The sequence below is a fragment of the Euleptes europaea genome, chromosome 1, assembly GCF_029931775.1.
Source record: "Euleptes europaea isolate rEulEur1 chromosome 1, rEulEur1.hap1, whole genome shotgun sequence".
Lineage (NCBI taxonomy): Eukaryota > Metazoa > Chordata > Lepidosauria > Squamata > Sphaerodactylidae > Euleptes > Euleptes europaea.
Window position 1 is genome coordinate 61,924,910 of NC_079312.1, and position 20,733 is coordinate 61,945,642.

Sequence of the window (20,733 nt, forward strand, 5' to 3'; positions counted from 1 at the left end):
CAAGTTATGGAATGACTTATTTGTTTTGCACAGATAATTATTTTCTTTGTTCTTTTTCTTTATTGGAAGCAACTCTGTAAATATCTGTGGAAACTTTAGATTTATTGGAAAAGCTGTAATATCAATCTAAGAAAAGAATTTTAATGGAATTTATAGGTAAGTTTTGACTTCTTGCTATTTTTTATGAGTGCTTCTTTAAAAGATAAATTAAAAAGTAAAATTATTGTTTTCTTGATCTAATAGTAAACGCCCAGGAACAAATTCATTCTTCATTTTGTGATCTATTGCCTTTTGAATTTCGGGTTTTTTTGTCATGACAGGCCTAGCAAACATCCAGGCCGAGGAGGCCAGGGGCATATAAAAGCACTCTTTGTCCTTTCAGAGAAAGTGGCTGTACATCAATAACAGTCCAGAGCTGAAAAATTCCCCTTCCTGCTATATCTCCGTCACATAGGTGTGGAAGACATGAGTAGAGAGGAGTTCCCACTGGGATATTCTGGCAAATCAAAATTGAACACCAAGCCTATGGGCTAAGATTTATAAAGATAATCCATGACAGAAGAATGTTAGGTAAAAAGTACCTGAGCACAAGTGAAGAACGTAATAAAAACATACAGTCCACTACTGCCTTAAAAGCAGCTAAATAGTAATTCACTACAGAAGTAACGAGGTTAGAGGGCAATTAGAGTGCACAGAAGTCTACATGGAATAACACAGCACCTTATAATTTCTGGCAGTGTTTAAGGGGTGTATGCCATTAGACCCTTCAACACCACCAGTAACAGAAGAACACATTCACTTAGCCATTTGACTAGCCTGCATTTCTTTCACTCTTTTTAAATCAAAGTATGCGTGTGAAATGTCAGGTTGTGCCAGGGCTTAGATATAATGAAACTAAGCCATGGTAGAGCTGCCAAAATACATTTTACAAGAATGTGCTAATCACACAAGAACAATTTCAACTTCTCTCACTTTTGTACAAGACATGGTGGCATGGGAATGAAAGCACATGTAATTGTGGGAGTTTGGATCTTGTGACCAGAACAGATCAGGTGGCCCAACTTCAGAAGAAAGAATGTGAGATGGTATTGGGGGGGGGGGCTTTAGACTGGGAGGGTAGTTGATGAATGAGAAAGAAAATGAGGAACGCTATTTAGAGTGAAAGAGCATGCTAACGGATAGGGGTGTGCACTGAGAAAAAATTGTTATAATTTTGGGTCTGGGATTCAGGGGTGGGGTAAACTTTACTGCGGTTGCTGGTTTACAGGTAGGACATTACTAGTTTGGTATTAAAATGTGTATTTTTGGGGTTCTGGAATTATGGGACCATTATTTTCAATGTGGGAACTAATTTGAGGGGCTGGGGCAGCTGTTTAAAAGGTAATGATACCAAATTTGCAAAGAACATAGTTGTCCCTCTAATATAAACCTTCCTACATTTCCTGACCTGGATAGCTCAGGCTAGCCTGCTCTTGAAAGATCTCAGAGGCTAAGCAGGGTTGGCCCTGGTTAGTACTTGGATGGGAGACAACCAAGGAATACCAGGGTTGCTATGCAGAGGAAGGCAATGGCAAACCATCTCTTTTAGTCTCTTTCCTTGAAAACCCTACTGGGTCGCCATAACTTGGCTGTGACTTGCGGGCACTTTACACACAAAGCACAAGTTTCAAGCAGAATGAACAAAGGGGCTTGATTTTATAGACCCCTCCCTAAAGCAGGTATCTTTTGGCACAAGTGTACTTCTTTCCACTGATTCTTATGGGGGGGAGGGGAGAGATGGCAACAGTCACTGGCATTTAAAAAAAAATCCTGTCTTTAATGACTTTTTAAATGTACTCTTACAGCAACTGACTGACAATAAAAAAATAGCATTTCTCCTGAAAACTGCATTTGCTATCCTTCCTTGCTGTGATCTGTTCTTTCCTTTCACGAAGTAAAGAAGCCTTCCTTAGAAGAAAACTTCCCCTCTGCCCCATCCATCCAATTAAAAAAAATAGACCAAGTGTGTAATTGCATGCAATGAATCAGTCATCCAAGTTGTTATGAGATACTGTACATGTCTTCACACTGAGCACCCACTATGTGTGTGTGTGTGTAAAGTGCCTTCAAGTTGCAGCCGACTTATGGCGACCCCTTTTCGTTGTTTTCATGGCAAGTGACTAACAGAGGTGGTTTGCCAGTGCCTTCCTCTGCACAGCAACCCTGGTATTCCTTGGTGGTCTCCCATCCAAATGAGCACCCACTGTAATTACTACTGCTACTTACACAAAAACTCCAACCACCACCCCCGACAGAAAAGAGGAATAATCAAAACATTAATGGACCGTGCAAGACGGATCTGTGAACCACAGTTTCTCAAGGAAGAAACTAATCATCTAAATCACGCACTGCTAGCAAACGGCTACTCCAAGAATGAAATCAGAAGGGCCATTAAACCAAACAAAAATCAGAAAACTCAGGAAAAACAGTCTCCCATAGGAAAGGTATTCTTGCCATTTATTAAAGGAGTCACTGATAGGATGGAGAAACTTTTGAAAAAACATAACCTACAAACAGTGTTTAAACCCACCAAGAAAATACAACAAATGCTACGATCAGCAAAAGACAAAAGAGACCCCCTCACCTCTGCAGGAGTATATCGTATACCTTGCAGCTGTGGAGAAGTTTACATCTGGACCACAAAACGCAGCATACAAACAAGGATAAAAGAACATGAAAGATACTGCAGACTTGGCCAACCTGAGAAATCAGCAGTGGCTGAACATGGACTGACACAAACAGGACACAGGGTCTTATTCCAAGACACTGAAAGACTAGACAATTCTACCAACTATTTTGTCAGATTGCACAGAGAAGCCATTGAAATTCATAAACATCAGCACAACTTTAACAGAAAAGAGGAGAGTTTAAGAATTAATAAGGCTTGGCTTCCTGTTCTGAAAACCTCCAGACTAACAAAGACAACATTAAACAATAGCCATGCAGATTAGCTTTGGATTACACACATTAACAGATCACTTCAGGATACAATGGTTCCATATTAACATACCATACCCTCATTAGCACATTATCTTGATACTTACAGGACAATGATTAGCACATTATTTTTGCAGGACAGTACTCAGCTCAAACCCAACCCCTTTCTGACTATATATTACTCTTCCTACACCCTTGACACTGAGAGACACTGTCCTTCAGTGTTACTACTCTGAAGGTGCCTGTCACAGTTGCTGGCGAAACGTCAGGAAAGAAAATTCCAAGACCACGGTTACACAGCCCGGATAACCTACAAGAACCAACTACTACTACTGTTTAAAGAGCTCCCAGATGAGGAAGGGGCAATGTCAGGGGGCTGAGGTATGGGAGAGTCTGAGGGCAAACCCATATTATATATTTGTTTATGGGTTGCCTTCAGTTTCACCACATTGATCAGTCACATGTCAGCTCCAAGATAATCTGAAGAAGTGAGCTGTGGCTCACGAAAGCTCATACCCTACCAGAAAATATTTTTGTTAGTCTTTAAGATGCTACTGGACTCTTGCCCTTTTTGACAGCTCCAAGATGGTTGTCTAAAGACTATAGAAGCTGATTTCACTTATGAAGAACAGCATATGTAGAGGTGGGAGCTCTTGTCTCACCCCAGTCTTTTTCCTGATCCTAAAGAACCCCCAGTGGGAAGTTATTCACATAAATCTGGAGTGGTATTTGGCATAGTTTGAGCACTCGTGGCTCAGAACAGACTCCTCCATGGAAATCCCTTCTCTGCAGCATGTCCCCAAAGGTGATTGGCTGGGAGCACTCATCTCCAAATCCCTTGAAAGGATCCAACTGGAATGGAGAAATGACACTGCTTTGGGAATTCAGAGAATTAAAACACCCCCACACCCACACAAAGCCAACCATGAAAAAAAACAACAGATTTTTTTTAAGGAGTGTTTTTCATAACACTTAGGAATCCAGAATTTCTGTTGCCGAAACAGCAATTTTTGTGTGTATTTTCAGCTCAGGAATTTCAAAACGTCCATCTCCACTAGCAGTTAGTGCAGAGCTGACTGGAATAACTCCACATAGGACTGCACTATAACTGGTGACTGAGATGCTCATGTGGTATGGTAGCTAAAATACTATTCTTTCATCTGTTTCCAGAGTTGTCGATCTGAAATACAGTTTCCTTTCCTCAAATTTTAGAAGAAGAAGAAGAGTTGGTTTGTATATGCCAACTTTATCTACCACTTAAGGAAGAATCAAACCGGCTTACAATCACTTTCCCTTCCCCTCCCCACAACAGACACCCTGTGAGGTAGTTGGGGCTGAGAGAGTTTGGAGAGAGCTATGACTAGCCCAAGGTCACCCAGCAGGCTTCATGTGTAGGAGTTAAGAAACCAACCTGGTTCACCAGATTAGAGTCCACCGCTCATGTGGAGGAGTGGGGAATCAAACGCGGTTCTCCAAATTAGAGTCCACTGCTCCAAACTACCACTCTTAACTACTACATCACGCTGGCTCTCAACTGGAGTTACAGTTTTGATTTCACTTTATAAAATATAAAAGTCAGACCATGGAGCTCTGGAAGTGGGAGCATGAATTTACATCTTTGTATCATCCAAATGTATCTTTAGAATTTTCCACTGCTATTCATTACCATTTAAGTAATCCCCAACCCAATTATTATTCTCCAAATCTTAATCAAAGAACTATTTAAGAGAAAATTGCAAATATCTATCCATTTTAAAGGAGGGCTTTGGAAGGTGGTCCTCCTAAACAACCCTGCAACCTTTTAACATGCAGGGTCTGGATTATCTTTATATATCAGTGAAGAAAACCTACACTGAACCCCATTAAAGGAAGAAGAGAAAAAACAGTCAGAAGCATACTAATTGCTGCAAATCTGCTTTTCATGGTAAAGCTCATTGTCTTTGTGGCTTTCCTAGGCATCGGAGGTGGTAAGGTAGATAATTTTCTTAATCCACATGGGTGCTTTTTAGTTTCTGATGTTTAGTTTGTACAGTCATATATTTTTAAGCCAACTGCAACTGTATCTAACATGATTCTGTAAGGTTCTGCCTTCAAAGAAAATTTAATATGCCACAAAAAAAACCCTGAAAAAATAAGGGCAGCCTTTGACATTTTTGAAGTTACTGTACGTGAACAAAAAATAATTAGGGTAGTCATTTGTTTCAATTGAAACAAAGTAGTGTAATATTTATAGTATGTGCCAGAATTATAATGACTGTGGGGCACAAAGTGAAGTGTCACAGCATGTTCCACATGTTTTTAACACTGTTTCTAAAATCTCTAGAGGCTATTAAATTTAATGAACCCATCTGCTACAAAATAGAGGTCCAGCATAATCAGTTTTCACAGTGCTATATAATACAGACAGCATTCCACAATTCACATGCCCAGATACATTATTTTTATGGCCCCCCTTTTTTTAGACATGGGGATCTTTTTCCCCCCTATGTGTTGACAGTACAGATATCTTATCATCTGTGCTATTTTATGTTACAAAAAGGGAGTACGATGATGTCTGCACAGCAAAAGTTAACTAATTGCAATGCATTCTGTGATGAAATTGCACCTTTTTTGTTCCTAGCAGTTTTGACAACCAGCAATTAGCTCAATGAGGTAATACTCGTCTAGTTAATATAATCACAAAAGTTGTCCCAATAGCAGAACTTCCAGCTCTAACACTAAGACAAAAGCAAACATGTAATTTATCAAACACAAAAGGAGTTTGTTTAAAGAGCCAAAGGTTCCAGGAGAGACTCCAGATATACAAAGTTTAGTTTATTCTTAATACTGTATTGGCCTAAATGTCTTTTGGAAGGAAACTGCACAACTAATTGGAACTCTTAAAATGATCAAGCTTCCTTTCGTTTGTCATATTCTATATATTATTTCTTTTTTCAACTAACTATATGTGCTTCATAAAGCTGGGCAGCTCAGTGACTTTCTTGACTGTATGGAAGGAATCACAGTCTACTGTCGCTGATTTTGCACATTATGAGAATCCAGTCTGCTATGAACGGGCAATCCTGGCGACACATCAGCTTACTTTAAAAAGCACTCCATTCTTAATGACATTTTGTTCAGTGGCAAAGTTCTGTTATTTAGCCATATGGAGATCCTCAGTTGGGGTTTTAAAATTGTAATTTTGTACTGATATTTGCTGGTCAAATGACTGTAAATAAACTGAACTGAATGAGATTTCGAGCTTTAATTCCACTTCAGTCAAAGCACAGTTGCATTCAACTTCCTGAGGATTTGTTATGCTCTGCCAATTGCTACACTGGGCGCCCCTTAATACAGGTTGGGTCAACACTCCTTCATCTTTTTAAATATTTAGCAGTTGAAATGTTCAGTGATTTTTTTTTTTTTTTAGATGGCACAATTAAAATCTGGAGCTAGATTGTTCTCAAAATCTGTGCTGGAAGTTTTTGGAAGTTAATACAAGCTTCTTACTGAACTTCTTCGTCTTGATCCAGGGGAGGGGAGGGGGAAGGAGAGAATCCCAAACCAACAGCTGGCATATATGCATTTTTGTACATTTTAGGGGCTGTGGCTCAGTGGTGGAGCCTCTGCTTGGCATGCAGAAGGTCCCAGGTTCAATCCCCGGCATCTCCAGTTAAAGGAACGAGGCAAGTAGGTGATGTGAAAGACCTCTGCCTGAGACCCTGGAGAGCTGCTACTGGTCTGAGTAGACAATACTGACTTTGATGGACCAAGGGTCTGATTCAGTATAAGGCAGCTTCATGTGTGTTCATGTGTTCTTGCTGTAGATATATGTATGAAAAATGAAGGTACATTTTGAGATCTCCATTTACCTGTTTTCTGTTTGGAAGATATATGTGACCAACCAAACGGTTACAATCACCCTTAAACCAGACTAAGAGTTATTTTTTTAATTCCACATCATAAAGTTGGGAAGAGCATGGTTATAATTATGTAACAATTATAATTTTCATTAGATACTGGAACTACTGCTATTGTATCAGAAAGGCATGCCCAGATAGTGGAACAAGACTCCCCAAATTGAATGAAAATGATAACCATGCCTTGAAATTTCCAAACAAAGTTAAAATGAATTTTAAGGCAGTGAGAAAGGAGGCCATCATTACAGATACTGTATAGCAAGACATATGAAAGATTCTGAAAATGACCCCAGTTTAATTATGTTTTTCTACAATGGGATATTCACCAAATTTGAATTTTTTTTTTGTTTCAACCTCAGTTAACATTAAGCTAGGAGATTTTGGATTTTCCAAAAAATTCAGTATACTTTTGTATATATGGCTATTTGGAACATATTTAATATATATTTAATATATTTCACCATACATTTTACATCAATGTCAGTGTGATGCACCTTTATCACTCACACAAAGTGCCTACCACCCTCCACAAGCTCTCTTCCATAGGTTCAGGTGTTACAGGCTTTGACATATTAGAGCACATGAACTATGGTATTGGTGTTGTACATATGCAGAATTATTCAATATAAAACCCAATTACACATATAAACTGAAAATCATACAGCAGAGGCTTTTAATTTCCTTTTAAAAGGAAAGAGAGCCTGGATATTCTTTGCCAGAGGTTTATGTAATGTAAATGCTTCAGAGTCATTGCAATATACTAGCAGCACATTCTGCCTTTTTCTATGACCTTTCCCAGCCTTTTCAATGGCTAATGAGAAACGGTTAAGCATCACTTTCTATAATTCTTGAGTTACAGAACTGAGTGCTTGATTCTCGCCTTTCAGATGACTTCGAGTGCAGAAATGCTATCCATTACAAGGTATTATAGGCTGACTAAGATGTAATGATGTAATGTAAACAATAGTTGTATTTTATGATTTAAACATGAAAACATGATGCTATTAATTAATTAATGGGTTCAATCTCAACGTATTTTTCTGGAGATGAGAATGATGATAAAATTGATTATACAGAGAGATGGCAAAGGTCAAAACTGATTGTTTATAGTTTAGCAAAATAGCCTGGTGGAAAAGGAAGTCCTTATTTGGTAATACAATGGGAGGCCACTGAGCATGTGCAGTAAAAATGAGAATTGCTTGATTCTCAGAATCAACCTCATTGAAGGTGATTGAAACAGTATAAATACAGGCAGGGAGAGGTCTATAACTTCAGACCTCTTTCAGAGGGTCTCAGAAGATGCAATTGGTATGTATGGCTTTACAAATATATTATTCTAGAGTGTGAATTAGTTACTTTAAACTAAATCAGACTTCTTTAACTGTTATATTTTAAGTGTTGGATTTTAGAACTGAATAGTATGTAGAACTTGCTTGCTTTACTGTATACATTGTTAGTGAATGTCCTGAAACGGCCCCTGGACGGGTCCGACAGGACTGGACCGTCTCTCCCCACCCGAGACCTACCCAAAGCCCAGGAGAAAACCCCGGCAAACCTGGCAGCTGTCCAAGAGCCGCCGCCATAGCTGGCAAACTTCTCTCGCCCGCAGGTGCCGACGTCCAGGCGGGAGGCACGGACGGGGACCGTCAACCGGAGGGAGGAGCCAGCCTCAACGATCCTCACGACCCCCCGGAACGTGGGACGGGCGGAATCCCGGGGGAGGGGTCCGGGGGAAGCGCGCGGCCAGATGGCAGGGAGGGCCGCTGTCTTGCAGCACCGGAGGACCCCCGGCCACAACCGGAACCACGGGCCGGGCGCGTGGCGGGCGGGGCCGAGCCGGCCCGGCCGCCGCTCAGCTGGGGAGCGGGCGGGGGGAGGCGGGCCAGCCCGGGAGAAGGAGCGTCCGGGGGAGGGCCGGAAGGCCGGAAGTTCCGGCGAGGGCGGGACCTGCAGGGGGCGGAGCCGGGCCCCACCTGAATATAAGGTGGGGAAGCCGAGGCCAGTGAGGAGAGGGAGTTCAGGAGTCTCCGGACTGGCGGCCGTCAGCGGCGAGACCCTGGCTTCGTCAGAGGAGGGGGTCGACTCAGACTCCCCCTCTGACTGGTCTGAGGCCGAGGAGGCTCCCTTGGCTCGCCCTCTACAGGTCTTCGAGGAGCAGCAGGTGAGACGGCCCGAGCCAGGTCCCGTCACAGTGAATATTAAGACTTTGTAATACTTGCATATACACATATATATACACAACTACATTGGAGTACATCAATAAAAAGACTTACTTTTTAAGTGAGTAAAGTAGTTGAGTCCTGCTTAGTAGGTGACTATCTGAATAAGATAACATACCACTTCTCAGGAAGGGGTCAATTCTAAGATCATAGTCACTCAAAAGGCACTGACCCACATCACAGGGCTTCAGGTAAGTCAGACCATCACACACTGTTACGCTTCTTGCCTCCTTTAAATCTATAGTGAAACATAACCATTTCACATCTCAGGTCCTCTCTCTCACTCACAGAGACATCAACAGATAGGGCAGCCCAGTCCCTTTTAATAACTGCCCTCAAATACTGCACAGTATTTGGGGTTGGGGATTCAAGCACTGTTTAATTCACATGCTGCCACAATTTGTTCCTATTCAGACCAAGATCTTAGCTTGTGTGTGTGTTTCTTTCCCCGAGAAAACCAGTCCACAGGGTTAAACAAACAAGGAATTAACTTTTATTTATGGTTTGAGCTTAACACTGAAGAAAGACAAGTAGAGGTTACAAAGTTTCTTTTCCATTCTAAAAATTAGACGTACAAAGTTTTGTCTCCAAAGAATGTACAGTGTTGACTTCTACCTGAGTATAGATAGTATAAAGAAGATTCTGGATTTTCCAGAAATTGGTGATATACTAGGGTTCAGCTGAGCTTTTTGTAAACTTTTTCACCACCAACACCCACTCAAAGGATTTTGGAGAATTTTTAAAATCTGTAACAGTTTAGCATTGATAGTGGATAAAATGCTTCCTGTCAACTATTTAATTTGCCTTCAGTAATGCCAGCACAAATCTGATGGGCCACCTATCTGTGTGATGTCAAAATGTGATACTTGATTGGCTGGGATCACCCCAGGAAGAATACAACCCTGAAAAAACGACATCAAAATAGCATCAGAACAGTAGTAGTAGTAGTAGTAGTAGTAGTAGTGTGTGTGTGTGCTTAAAGAAGGACACACAGTCTCATGATTAAGCCTTGAAGGCTCAGTAAATACCCCACTCATAGTATTACTTTTGTTCTGAATATCAAAACAGACATTTGATGAAGCACTAGGATATTAAAATTTGGAGAATAATAAGAATTTGTAAGATACTTTTTTTAAAAAAGCACACGGTGATCGATACCACTGTAGACACTCTTAGCACTTTTTATTGAGCATGGATAAAATTAAAAATATTCCATAATGTTCATGAGAATTGCTGCCAAGAAATGATCCTAAAAACATGGATAAACCAGGTGAGACATTCATGGCTGTGTCCATAGATCTTTTCTGAAGGATTTCTCACCTGAACTGATCTTTATCACTCTATCAGCAGTGAAAAATGCTCAGTAAAGGACAATGAAAATTCAAATGAGAAAGCTACTTTTGTAAAAGAAAGTGTAACAGACTGATAGCAAATGCTACCACAAAATATGGGATAAAAGTTATTCGCACTTTGTGAGTGACTTCATAAAATAGGCTCAAAATAAATTTCATTATTCATTGCACATGTTAGTGACTCAAGTCTATATTTCCTTCTCTCACCTAGTTATAAATGCTGTTTACTAAAATTTACATTCACAGCTACTGTTAACGTGTACTTAATGTAGTCTTGCAAGGTAGCTGTGAAATATTTTAATGACTTTTTCAGCTCTCCAATCCATAATATACACAGGAAATAAGAGGCCCTTGGTACCTTTTTAATCTAATTATACTCACTATGTTAATAGAACAATTAACATGCCTGTAAAGGTACTCAATGTCATTTTTTAAAATATTGTCTAGCAGAAATGTGGTAAAAATTTCCTTGATTTTCTTCCTGAACACTTTTAGACACAAGTGTCTTTATACTCAATGTAAAGGAAGGATGAATGGAATGCAGCCTATATCTCAATCTAAATCCTAGAAAACATTCTCCTTGATTTAATGAAGAATAGCAGGTGATAAGGTGGCTGGAGACCAAGTGGTAGAAAATATCCAATGAGTCTAGAAATACAGTCTAGAACCTTTTGAAGGCCAACTATATGGTGGTGATAAAAGTCGGGGGAATGCATCTGTGCAGGATCATCTTGTAGAGGTGGGTTTTTTCCCCTTATCCGTTAGGCACTCAGACCCAAGCGTGATGAGAAAGAACCTGCTGATAACTAGCTCTGATTTTATCTGTCAGGTGTCTAGCACATAATAATACTCATAGCGAGCAACACAGAGTTGCTCCAATAGGGTATGGCTACAGCACTGACACCCTAGAAACACTTTCCAGGGAGTAAGTCCCATTGATTACATGTGAACAAAATTCTCCTGCTCAAGTCAATCCAATAGGGCTTATTCCAAAGAAAGTGTTCTTAACATGGCACTTGAAGACTTGAATTCCACAGTGACTTCAGGACCAGTATCACATATATCATAAACATATGCTGCATGTTGAGGATACTGCCCCCTCCTCCAGCCGAGACTCCCTTGGATAGTAGGGTCCCCTTTTATTTTTGACTTAGTTGTTTTAATAGGCACCCTTTTTTAGTGCCTAAGTGTCAGGGGATCTGAAACTTGTGGAGTCTCATAAAGACACCTGCGTTGAGCCATGACACTGGAAAGTCCCAGGACAAAAAGGACAGGTGTGCTGGAATTAAAAACTGATTAAGTGCAATCCCCCCGCCCCCAGCTCTATGGCATATCTTGCTCAAGAACAAAAAAACTTTCAGTGTGAAGAACATCACCAATATCCTGACACATCCCAGAAGTGTCTTTCCAGCTCCAAGACATGCCTAATACAATCATATCCCCTGCTCCAAGGGATAGTTCATCAATGCAATATGAACTATTTCCAGCTATAGACAGTGGGTGACTCTTAAGTATCACTAATCCATCTACTGATAAAGGCAGCCTAACATCCAATCCACCCAGGATGAGCCATCAAGAGGACATTTTATACCCATGATTTACTCCCAGTTTTTTGTCAATATGGTAAACTGTCCATTGACATCCCCATCTTGGAATGTCAGGTATTTCCATACTAATGTTTCCATCAGGTTTTGACAGCAGTTACCTTCAAGCTGCCTAGTCAAATTCAAGCTTCATATCTTGGACCAATCAGGTTCCTGGAAAACCGAGTTCCCATGTCTAGCTATGGGCACCATAAAAAGACCATCCCAAGTCTGTGGAAATTGTGCCAGGTTCTCCATAACCTGGATACCACTGCAACCACTTTGCAGTATACCCCCTTTTCCTTCTTGATACTCTGCCACCTTGGACCTCCATTGCATCAAACCTTGGACCTATCCACACCTCAAGCCCCAGATTTAAGGTTGTTTGTCCCTTCCCTAAACCTCCCCAATTTTCCCCCTTCTACAAGTGCACCCGCTTGCTGGTGTGCGTATGATTAGGGAAACAGTTCTCAGGTAACTAGTGTAGATTCTTTACATTTTTATTCTTTCTATATTATTTTGTATACAATAAATTGTTTGTTTATGTTTACCACCACTCATTCTCTCGAAAGTATCCCCATCGAGAGCCATCCTAGGATACACAGGCTACAAGGTCTCGCTGGTATTCCTTTCTCGAACCTCTTTTAAAGCTCATTTCTCCTTCTCTGGTTGCTTGATTGAGTTTCAGTGTTTGTAATCTGACAGGATTCTTGGCAAGATATTACCCACTACTTGTCCTCTTGACCCACTACTTACCCTCTTGACCCTACTTGGTTACATCTAGCACAGTAACTCCGACAAGTACCATTTTAAAAGTGATTAATGCATCCTTTTAGTAGGGGACAGTGCCTGCCTTCTTGAATGAAGCAGCCTTCCTGCACCCCTTAGATTTGGGGATTTATAAGCAGGACTTTAGCTTGACATTTTTAGATAGTCAAATGGATGGTGGTGATTCTGCTCCAGGTACTCCTGGATGACAGAATTACTTAGACACATTTCTGTCCTGGTCTTACAACTGAAGGCGGTGCTGGAACATTACTGCTAAGCCATATGGCATTTGCCAGGATCCCTAAACCCCTTGAATGAGACAGAGTTAAGCCCAAACTTAACTCTCTTATTGAAACCATGACTGCCCATGACAATTCTGCAGCACTTACCTTGTGTTAAATTACCTCTGAGGTGACCACATTTCAACAGAGAAAACATGACATTGCATTCCCATATTCTTACCTGTCACAAATTCACTTCTAAACACCGCTTAGAAGACTTGCAGCTGCTTAGCTGCAAACATCACATTTACATCCTGGTTCACCAAACAAGCTGTGAAAGTAATATGTGAATCATCTCTCCAATGCACAGATTTGATAATATGCTAAAACCTGCCCAGCATTCTAATTGGACAGAGAAAAGGTGACAGAGATAGAACACTGGAGCTCCTGTGAGGATTACAAGTGAAATAATTTGCCCTCCAGTGTTCTCCATATGAATACTGAATACTCTCCAAAAGCACAAATTGCCAGCAGAAGTTTATATCCCACATCAGCACTCAGTTTTGCAGTACCATCCTTTAGCAGAACCTGACTTCTGACCACTTGGTCATACAACTTAGTAACTTTTATACTTATTTAAATATTTAATTTAACAAATCAGAATACATCTCCATACATTCCTCTCCCCTTCCCTCTCCCTCCTCTTTTCCCATCCTCCTCCCTCCCTTCCCTCTCTCTGCCCCCCTTCCCCTTCCTGTTCCTCATTGGTCTGTTATATTCTTCATGAGTTGTTCCAGACCAATTTGAATTGAGGTCCATCTGTCCCCCTGTGGTACAAGTTCAGTTATGAAGTCATAGAAACATCTCTCCTTGATGGGAATTATTTTAGTGCCATGAATAAACAATTTGGACAGATTTCAGCATTGTAAAATTGATTTTATTATATTGTATTACATATTTGATTGTACTGTGCTTTATGTATTGTATCTAATTTATTGAGCTGCCCTGAGCCAGGCTTTGGTGTGTGTGTGTGTGTGTGCAGGACATAAATAAAACTTTATTTATTATTGTTGTTGTTGTTGTTGTTTCACCTCCACAATACAATAAAAAGAATCAAATTTTAACATGATTCTGAAATTTAAATATTGAATTTTTGATAAAAGTTCAGCATCAAAACTTGAAATGTGTTCTAGAACAAGTTGTAAAATCTCAGAAAGAAGTTCCACAGGTGACATATATGAATGTAAAAGAAGAGAAAAAGAAGTATTAAGTGGCAGAAGCAAAGACCTAAGGAAAGGATTAGTGATGCTGTCATCTTTCCAAACAACATCTTCAAGAATCAAACTTACCCTGCTAGCAATTACTATTTTTTTCTTGAGTCAAGCACCCCATATGTTCACACTAGTTCACAATTAAAATGAACACTATTTCAAATGCTGTGCAATCAGCAACATGATCACATAGGTGATTGTCTGGTAGATGCTTTTGGCAAATGCTCAGAAATAACAGTTTTGCTGCTGATCAAAATCTGTAGCAAGGGAATGTGGGGGGGGGGGACCGGTGAGACAAGTTGGCATAGTAGCAAGAATCTGTGTGCGCACATGCACATATTCCGCAAATATCTGACCAACCACTTACACATGTTTGAATGTTTGACAAGGATATTCACCTCAACCACAGGGATGTTCATCCATCATTAGGAAGCATGGGGGATGTAGGAGGAAAAGATTGCCTAAAGAAAAGGGAAGACTAGGCACATAATTAAAGAAATAATGGCCATTGGGTCTTCTGGAAAGACACAAAAGAGACTATTTTCTACAGAGAGGTGGTGTGCCCAAAGGGACAAAGTATGTGGAAGGCTGGGTAAGAACACTTCCATAAGAAGAGGGCTGTAATTAAATATATTAGCATGTTACTCCAGACCTGCCTCTGGTTATGAAAAGATCAAGGAGAAGAAGCAGAAACAGGATTACTCTCCCTCTCCCCAAAAAATTCTATAATAGTAGGAACATACATTATTATATGTAAGAATCCTTCTGTTAGCTTATTTTGTACAAAGAGTCAACTCACGGGGTCGTTGCCTAAATAATACAATAGGGTGGGAAAAAAGGCTTTGGAGGCAACTACTTGGATGGGAAATAGGTTTAAATGAAGGAAGAGCATAATCGGATGGAAGGGAAGTCACAGAAAAACCTCACACAGAGTGCAGGGACAGATTGCTCTTTGTGAAGAACATGGATGGGACAGCACTGGAAAACTGTGAACCTGGGCGGCTAACAAGTCAGGAAATGAGCAGAATGGAAGCTGAATTTAATATTGTGATTTGAAATAAATTATATCTATGTCTTAATCTCTAATAAGAAAACAACAGTGTATGTTGAATATTATGACTACAGTATGGACACTGATACAAAGGGCAATCCTTTGCAAGATACAGTTGTTCAATAATCTACATCAACACCTCTAGTTTAAAACATCCAGAACCAATCTAATCTACTAAAACAGTGAAGGACTTAATGCTTTTACCTCGGAGCAGGATCCAGAAACTCATACCCCAATCATGACCCCCCACTGAGCTTGGAAGCCTCCAAGAAGCCTGAGGAGCCAGAGACATGGCCTGGAGAAGAGCAGGAAACTTTGGAAGACCCCTACAGGGCAGATGCTCCTGGCCCATCTGCTTCAGACCTGGCCCCTGACGAACCTGCAGTGGGAGATCCTCCAGAACTCGTCCCTGAGGAACCTGCAGAAGGAGCTCCTCCGCCAGAACGTCCCTTTGTTCCCCAGGTCCTGGGGCAACTAAGCACCAGTCCAGGACTCAGTCCACAAGCACACCAAAAGCCACCTCCACCCAGCAGGAGCAGCAGAGGCAGAGGGCTCATGCCAAGGTAACCCGGCAAATATGCAGTGCCAGGCTGGCAGCCCGTGCTCCACCTCCTGGGCCAAAGTATGGTGGATGTAATCCTTTGGGGGATTCTGGTTCCAGTTAAGCCTGGCTTGATGAATTCCCAGGTGCTGCTTCCAGAGCAGATGGAGCTACTATCCTCTCAAGGCCTATTTAAGCCTTGGGCTCAGAGGGGATGCTTGCTGGATCAACCAGTTCACTAGGTGTAAGCCTGCGTCCCTGTTTCAGCTCTTTGATTCCAGTTTCAAGCTCCTTGCTCCTAGTTCCTTGCCTCCAGTTCTTGTTGATGTTCAAGCCTTGCTATCCAAGTCTACGGGCACTACCACTTGAGGAGACATGACTGGCCCTGCTTGCAGAATTCAGGACACTAGATATATTTGATGCTTTATAACTCAACTGATACAATATGCAAACGGAGGAAAGAACTACACATGGCTTAGCGATGCAACATGTGAACCAATCAGCGAGACATGGAAATAATGACTATATACTGTATACACAGCTAAATATAAGTCCCTACAACAGGTAAGGTGCATCACCTTGCAGAACGCCCTCCACAAAGACGAATGCTACATCTGTGGTTTTTTAGGTGTGTGTGTGTGTGTGTGTGTGTGTGTGTTAAGTGCTGTCAAGTCGCTTCCGACTCATGGTGACCCTATGGATGAAAGTCCTCCAAAATGTCCTATCTTTGACAGCCTTGCTCGGATCTTGCAACCTGAGGGCTGTGGCTTCCTTTATTGAGTCCATCCATTTCTTGTTGGGTCTTCCTCTTTTCCTGCTGCCCTCAACTTTTCCTAGCATGACGGTCTTTTCCAGTGACTCTTGTCGTCTCATGATGTGACCAAAATATGATAGCCTCAGTTTAGTCATTTTTGCTTCTAGGGTCAGTTCAGGCTTGATTTGATCTATAACCCACTGATTTGTTTTTTTTGGCAGTCCACAGTATCCGTAACACTCTCCTCCAACACCACATTTCAAAGGAATCTATTTTCTTCCTATCAGCTTTCTTCAATGTCCATACATAGTAATAGGGAATACAATGGCATGAATTAATCTAATCTTGGTGGCCAGTGACACATCCTTACACTTCAATATCTTTTCTAGCTCCTTCATGGCTGCCCTTCCCAGTCTCAATCTCCTTCTGATTTCTTGGCTGCAGTCTCCCTTTTGGCTGATGGTGGAGCCAAGGAACAGAAAGTCTTGAACAATTTCAATTTCCTCATTGTCAGCCTTAAAGTTGTGTAATTCTCCTGTAGTCATTACTTTTGTTTTCTTGATGTTCAGCTGTTTTCTAGATAGTTTTCTAGATAGTGGATATTTATAAGGAATCAAGTCTGACTGGTTTTAATGGTAAGTCAGTCTGTGTACATATGGTTACAATTCTCCTCTAAGATCAATTTTGCAATGAGATGTTATTTCTAATTACATAACACAGCATTTTTAACCCCACTGCATTTTTCATGATATGCCACCACATTCTTGTATTTTCTGTTTCTGCAAACGCTGTGTCATTGTACAATTTATTATATTTATTGATTTGTCCACATTATCATTATGTACAGCCTTAATAACAGGGGTATGAGGCAGTGAAACATTAGCCGCAAATTGATCTCCTCCATAAGGAAAGATGAACTCCTAAATGTAGTTCAAATCCTGTGAGGTGTTTCACTGCAGTGTTTTCTACATAAATATGAAGCAAAAAGGAGAAAGAAAAAGTGTTAAGGACTGATGCTATCTACCAGCAGTTTTACCACCTGCTAAGCATGTCACGTTCTAGCTGGCCTTCCATTGACAGCTGCTGCATTCACATGATAAGACAGCAGTATCCCAAAGAGATGATAGGCAATAATCATTTCACACAACTAACCACTCAGGTTCAATACACTAGATAATACTCTTACTGCTTTAAATCAAACAAGAGTGAGACATGAAATCAAAAGAACATTATCAGCTGAGCTCCCTCTCCACTAGGTGCAAAATTTGACCTAGTAAGAACTTATTGATGGCCAACCTCAAAACGTTGCAGTGGGCGAGAGAGAGACAGATGATAGGTGAGCTCATTGTAATTCCAAGTCTACTTGAAGAAAGCAGTTTTAAATATAGCAAACACTGCAGATAAGACTGTATATATCATCAAACTGCCACTGTATAGCACTAGAATTTATCTCAAAGGTTTTACAAACAGACCCAAACAGTGCATTCTCTCTCAATGCATCAGTTTGACTGCGAGTTAGAGTTCTATGATCCGAGGTTTTCTTTATAGCTAGGTGATTCTGGGGAAGTGCAATGAGTGAAGATTACCAGGATGAAGTCCTTTCTGCCTTAGAGATTTTGAATTAAATAAAGGTTCAACAATAAGCAGAGTTACACCCTTCCAAGTCCACTGAAGTCAATGGGTTTAGAAGTTATAATTCTGTTTAGGATTGCACTGTAAATTGCTAAGTGACCCTGAAGCTCCTTTGAAGAACGAACTTCAGACTCTTGATGACTGATGAACAGATACTTGAATTCCATGGCAAAATGTGTGTAAAGTTAAACGAATATTTTTTTTAAAAAAAGGTGAAATGTTTGCATAGACATTTAAGAACAATAACATGTGAGACTTTGCGTCTTTAGAATGCAACTGGTGGCAACTAGTTAATGCTCTTTCATATCAAAATCTCTCTGCCCATGGGGAGCTAGATGGCTCACTTTTCTCCACAATCCTCTTTCCAGTATGAGAAGCATGAAAATAGATATGGGAGGCAGACTTATAATTGACTACAGGAGGCTCACACTTTTTGCAAAATTAGGTTGATTAGTTTAAGACACTAACTGAGCAAATACCATATTGAAAATTCAAACTGTCCTGCCAGGAAGTAGCAGCAAAAAAACCACCAATATTGAGGATCCACAAGCAGACAATACTTGAGATTTCTGTTGAACATATACTATGCGAGGCCTGAATTCCACAATCCAACTCAGATTAAAACACAAAGCATGTTCACATCTATACCATTTTACAGATTTGTCAGAATAAGGCATTTACATTTGTACAGATTGTAAGAAAATTTGATTTTTAATCTATTTTTCTGGAAAGTTACAATGTAAATTTGTGTAAAGATGCATTAGAGCTCGTGAGCATCGGCAATATTTAATTTATTGTTCCTCTTTTAGAGAGAGAGAGAGAGAGAGAGAGAGAGAGAGAGAGAGAGAGAGAGATTGCTAAACTTTGCCCAGTTCTAGTGCAGATCAAAAAAACAAAACTAAAATATTTTATAGAGACACTGGAATCAAGAATAGAAACTATTTATTCTCAGAATATTTGCCATAGCTTCATTTGTGTGGCATGGTTCCATGATGCATAAACCTCAATTATAGAAATATATATTTTAAAACATGTATATTTTGCAAGTACGCTATAAAATCATCCAGATCAACTTTAAAAAAAAAACTTACCATAGAAAAATGTAAAAACAAAACAAAAGCATTATATTGTCATTGAAAAACAGTACAAGATGTAATATTTTCTACCAGCTGCACACTAAAAGGAGAAAGGGAATCTCCTCAGCTTCAACATAAAAGGTACCTCCCCTTTTATGCAACATCTTCAAGTATATTGTTCATGCACTTTTCTTAAGGCAAATCCTCTATGAGGTTTGCTAATGAGATACCAAATTAACCAATTTGCATGTACATACACACATTATATATTTGCAGAATAATTTCCAGACTCACCTTGGCACTTTCTATGGGATTTAACCAGAGATTGTTTTTTCTTAATCATTCAAGGTAATCCAAGTAATTTTGGATTAGATCTATCCAAGCTTTGGCTTGACATTCACTACATTCATGAAAATGGTATGCAAACTAAGTTAACTGCAGGTAGCTAAAATGTGTAGGTTAGCAGACATTCACAGGCACCTGGTATACTTGTCAGTGTTTAATAGGTTGCCTACTTCTGGTTCATAGCATTAGAACCATTTCCTTGTCATTTGGTCTATTGGTAGTGACTATGGTTGTAGAAGAGCAATAGATGATTGACGCTTACTCCATACATTAATACTTTATGTCCTTAATGAGCAAATGGCAGCTTTTCTTACTGGGGCTTTAATACATGAAGCCTTACATTCTCTACAAAGTAAAAAAAACACCACTTTCCATTAACCACTGCAGCTGTAATAGGTTCATTCAAGCTATGAAAATTGAGCTCTATCTTAGCAGCACATGCACAAACCACATTCAAATGAGCAGAAGCTCAGAGCATTCTATGTAGTGCTAAATGCAATCTCCATTCTGCACCAAACTCTTCTTTGTGCTCTGTAGGCAAACAGGATGTGTAACTCAAATGTTGCTTCATGCAGACTTACAGTGCTGTCAACATAGGCTTCAGTCCATATCACATCATGCTCTTGATCAATCACTTTGGGCCGACTAAGCACATGCAGATATTCCATGACATTTTCCTGCACATCAGCTAGAGTAGAAATCTGAGTGAAAAACCCTGTGGAAATGGAAAAAGAACAACATCGTGTATAGGAGGAGGCTGCGTGGACAGACCGGAGCGTGGAATACTGTACCAAACATTATGCAAAATAATTATGTTCATCTCATCTTCTCTTCACAACTCAACGAATGAAAAGGGGGGAGGGGAACCTGCAGGAAAAAAATTCCAACAACGAAGCCCTGTCAAGCATTAATTTGTGAAAGCACAAGTCTGTGAAATGATATGTCAGTCCTGAAAGGTTCCATTCCTCAAGAGTGTTATACACCACTGCACAGCCTATCCTAATTTTTTTGGTTCCAAGTCAATTTTTCAGCTTTGGGATAAAAT

At 40.2% G+C, this 20,733-nt stretch overlaps 1 protein-coding gene across 2 annotated transcripts in view; it reads right to left on the reverse strand.

The window, feature by feature from the left end:
• Nucleotides 1-20,733, reverse strand: part of CACNA2D3 (calcium voltage-gated channel auxiliary subunit alpha2delta 3) — a 698,701-nt gene that overhangs the window by 201,693 nt on the left and 476,275 nt on the right. For both annotated transcript variants that reach the window (XM_056853929.1, XM_056853938.1), the window contains one exon: nucleotides 20,270-20,403. In XM_056853929.1, coding sequence (XP_056709907.1) covers nucleotides 20,270-20,403 — 134 coding nt within the window. The remainder of the gene's footprint in view (nucleotides 1-20,269; nucleotides 20,404-20,733) is intronic.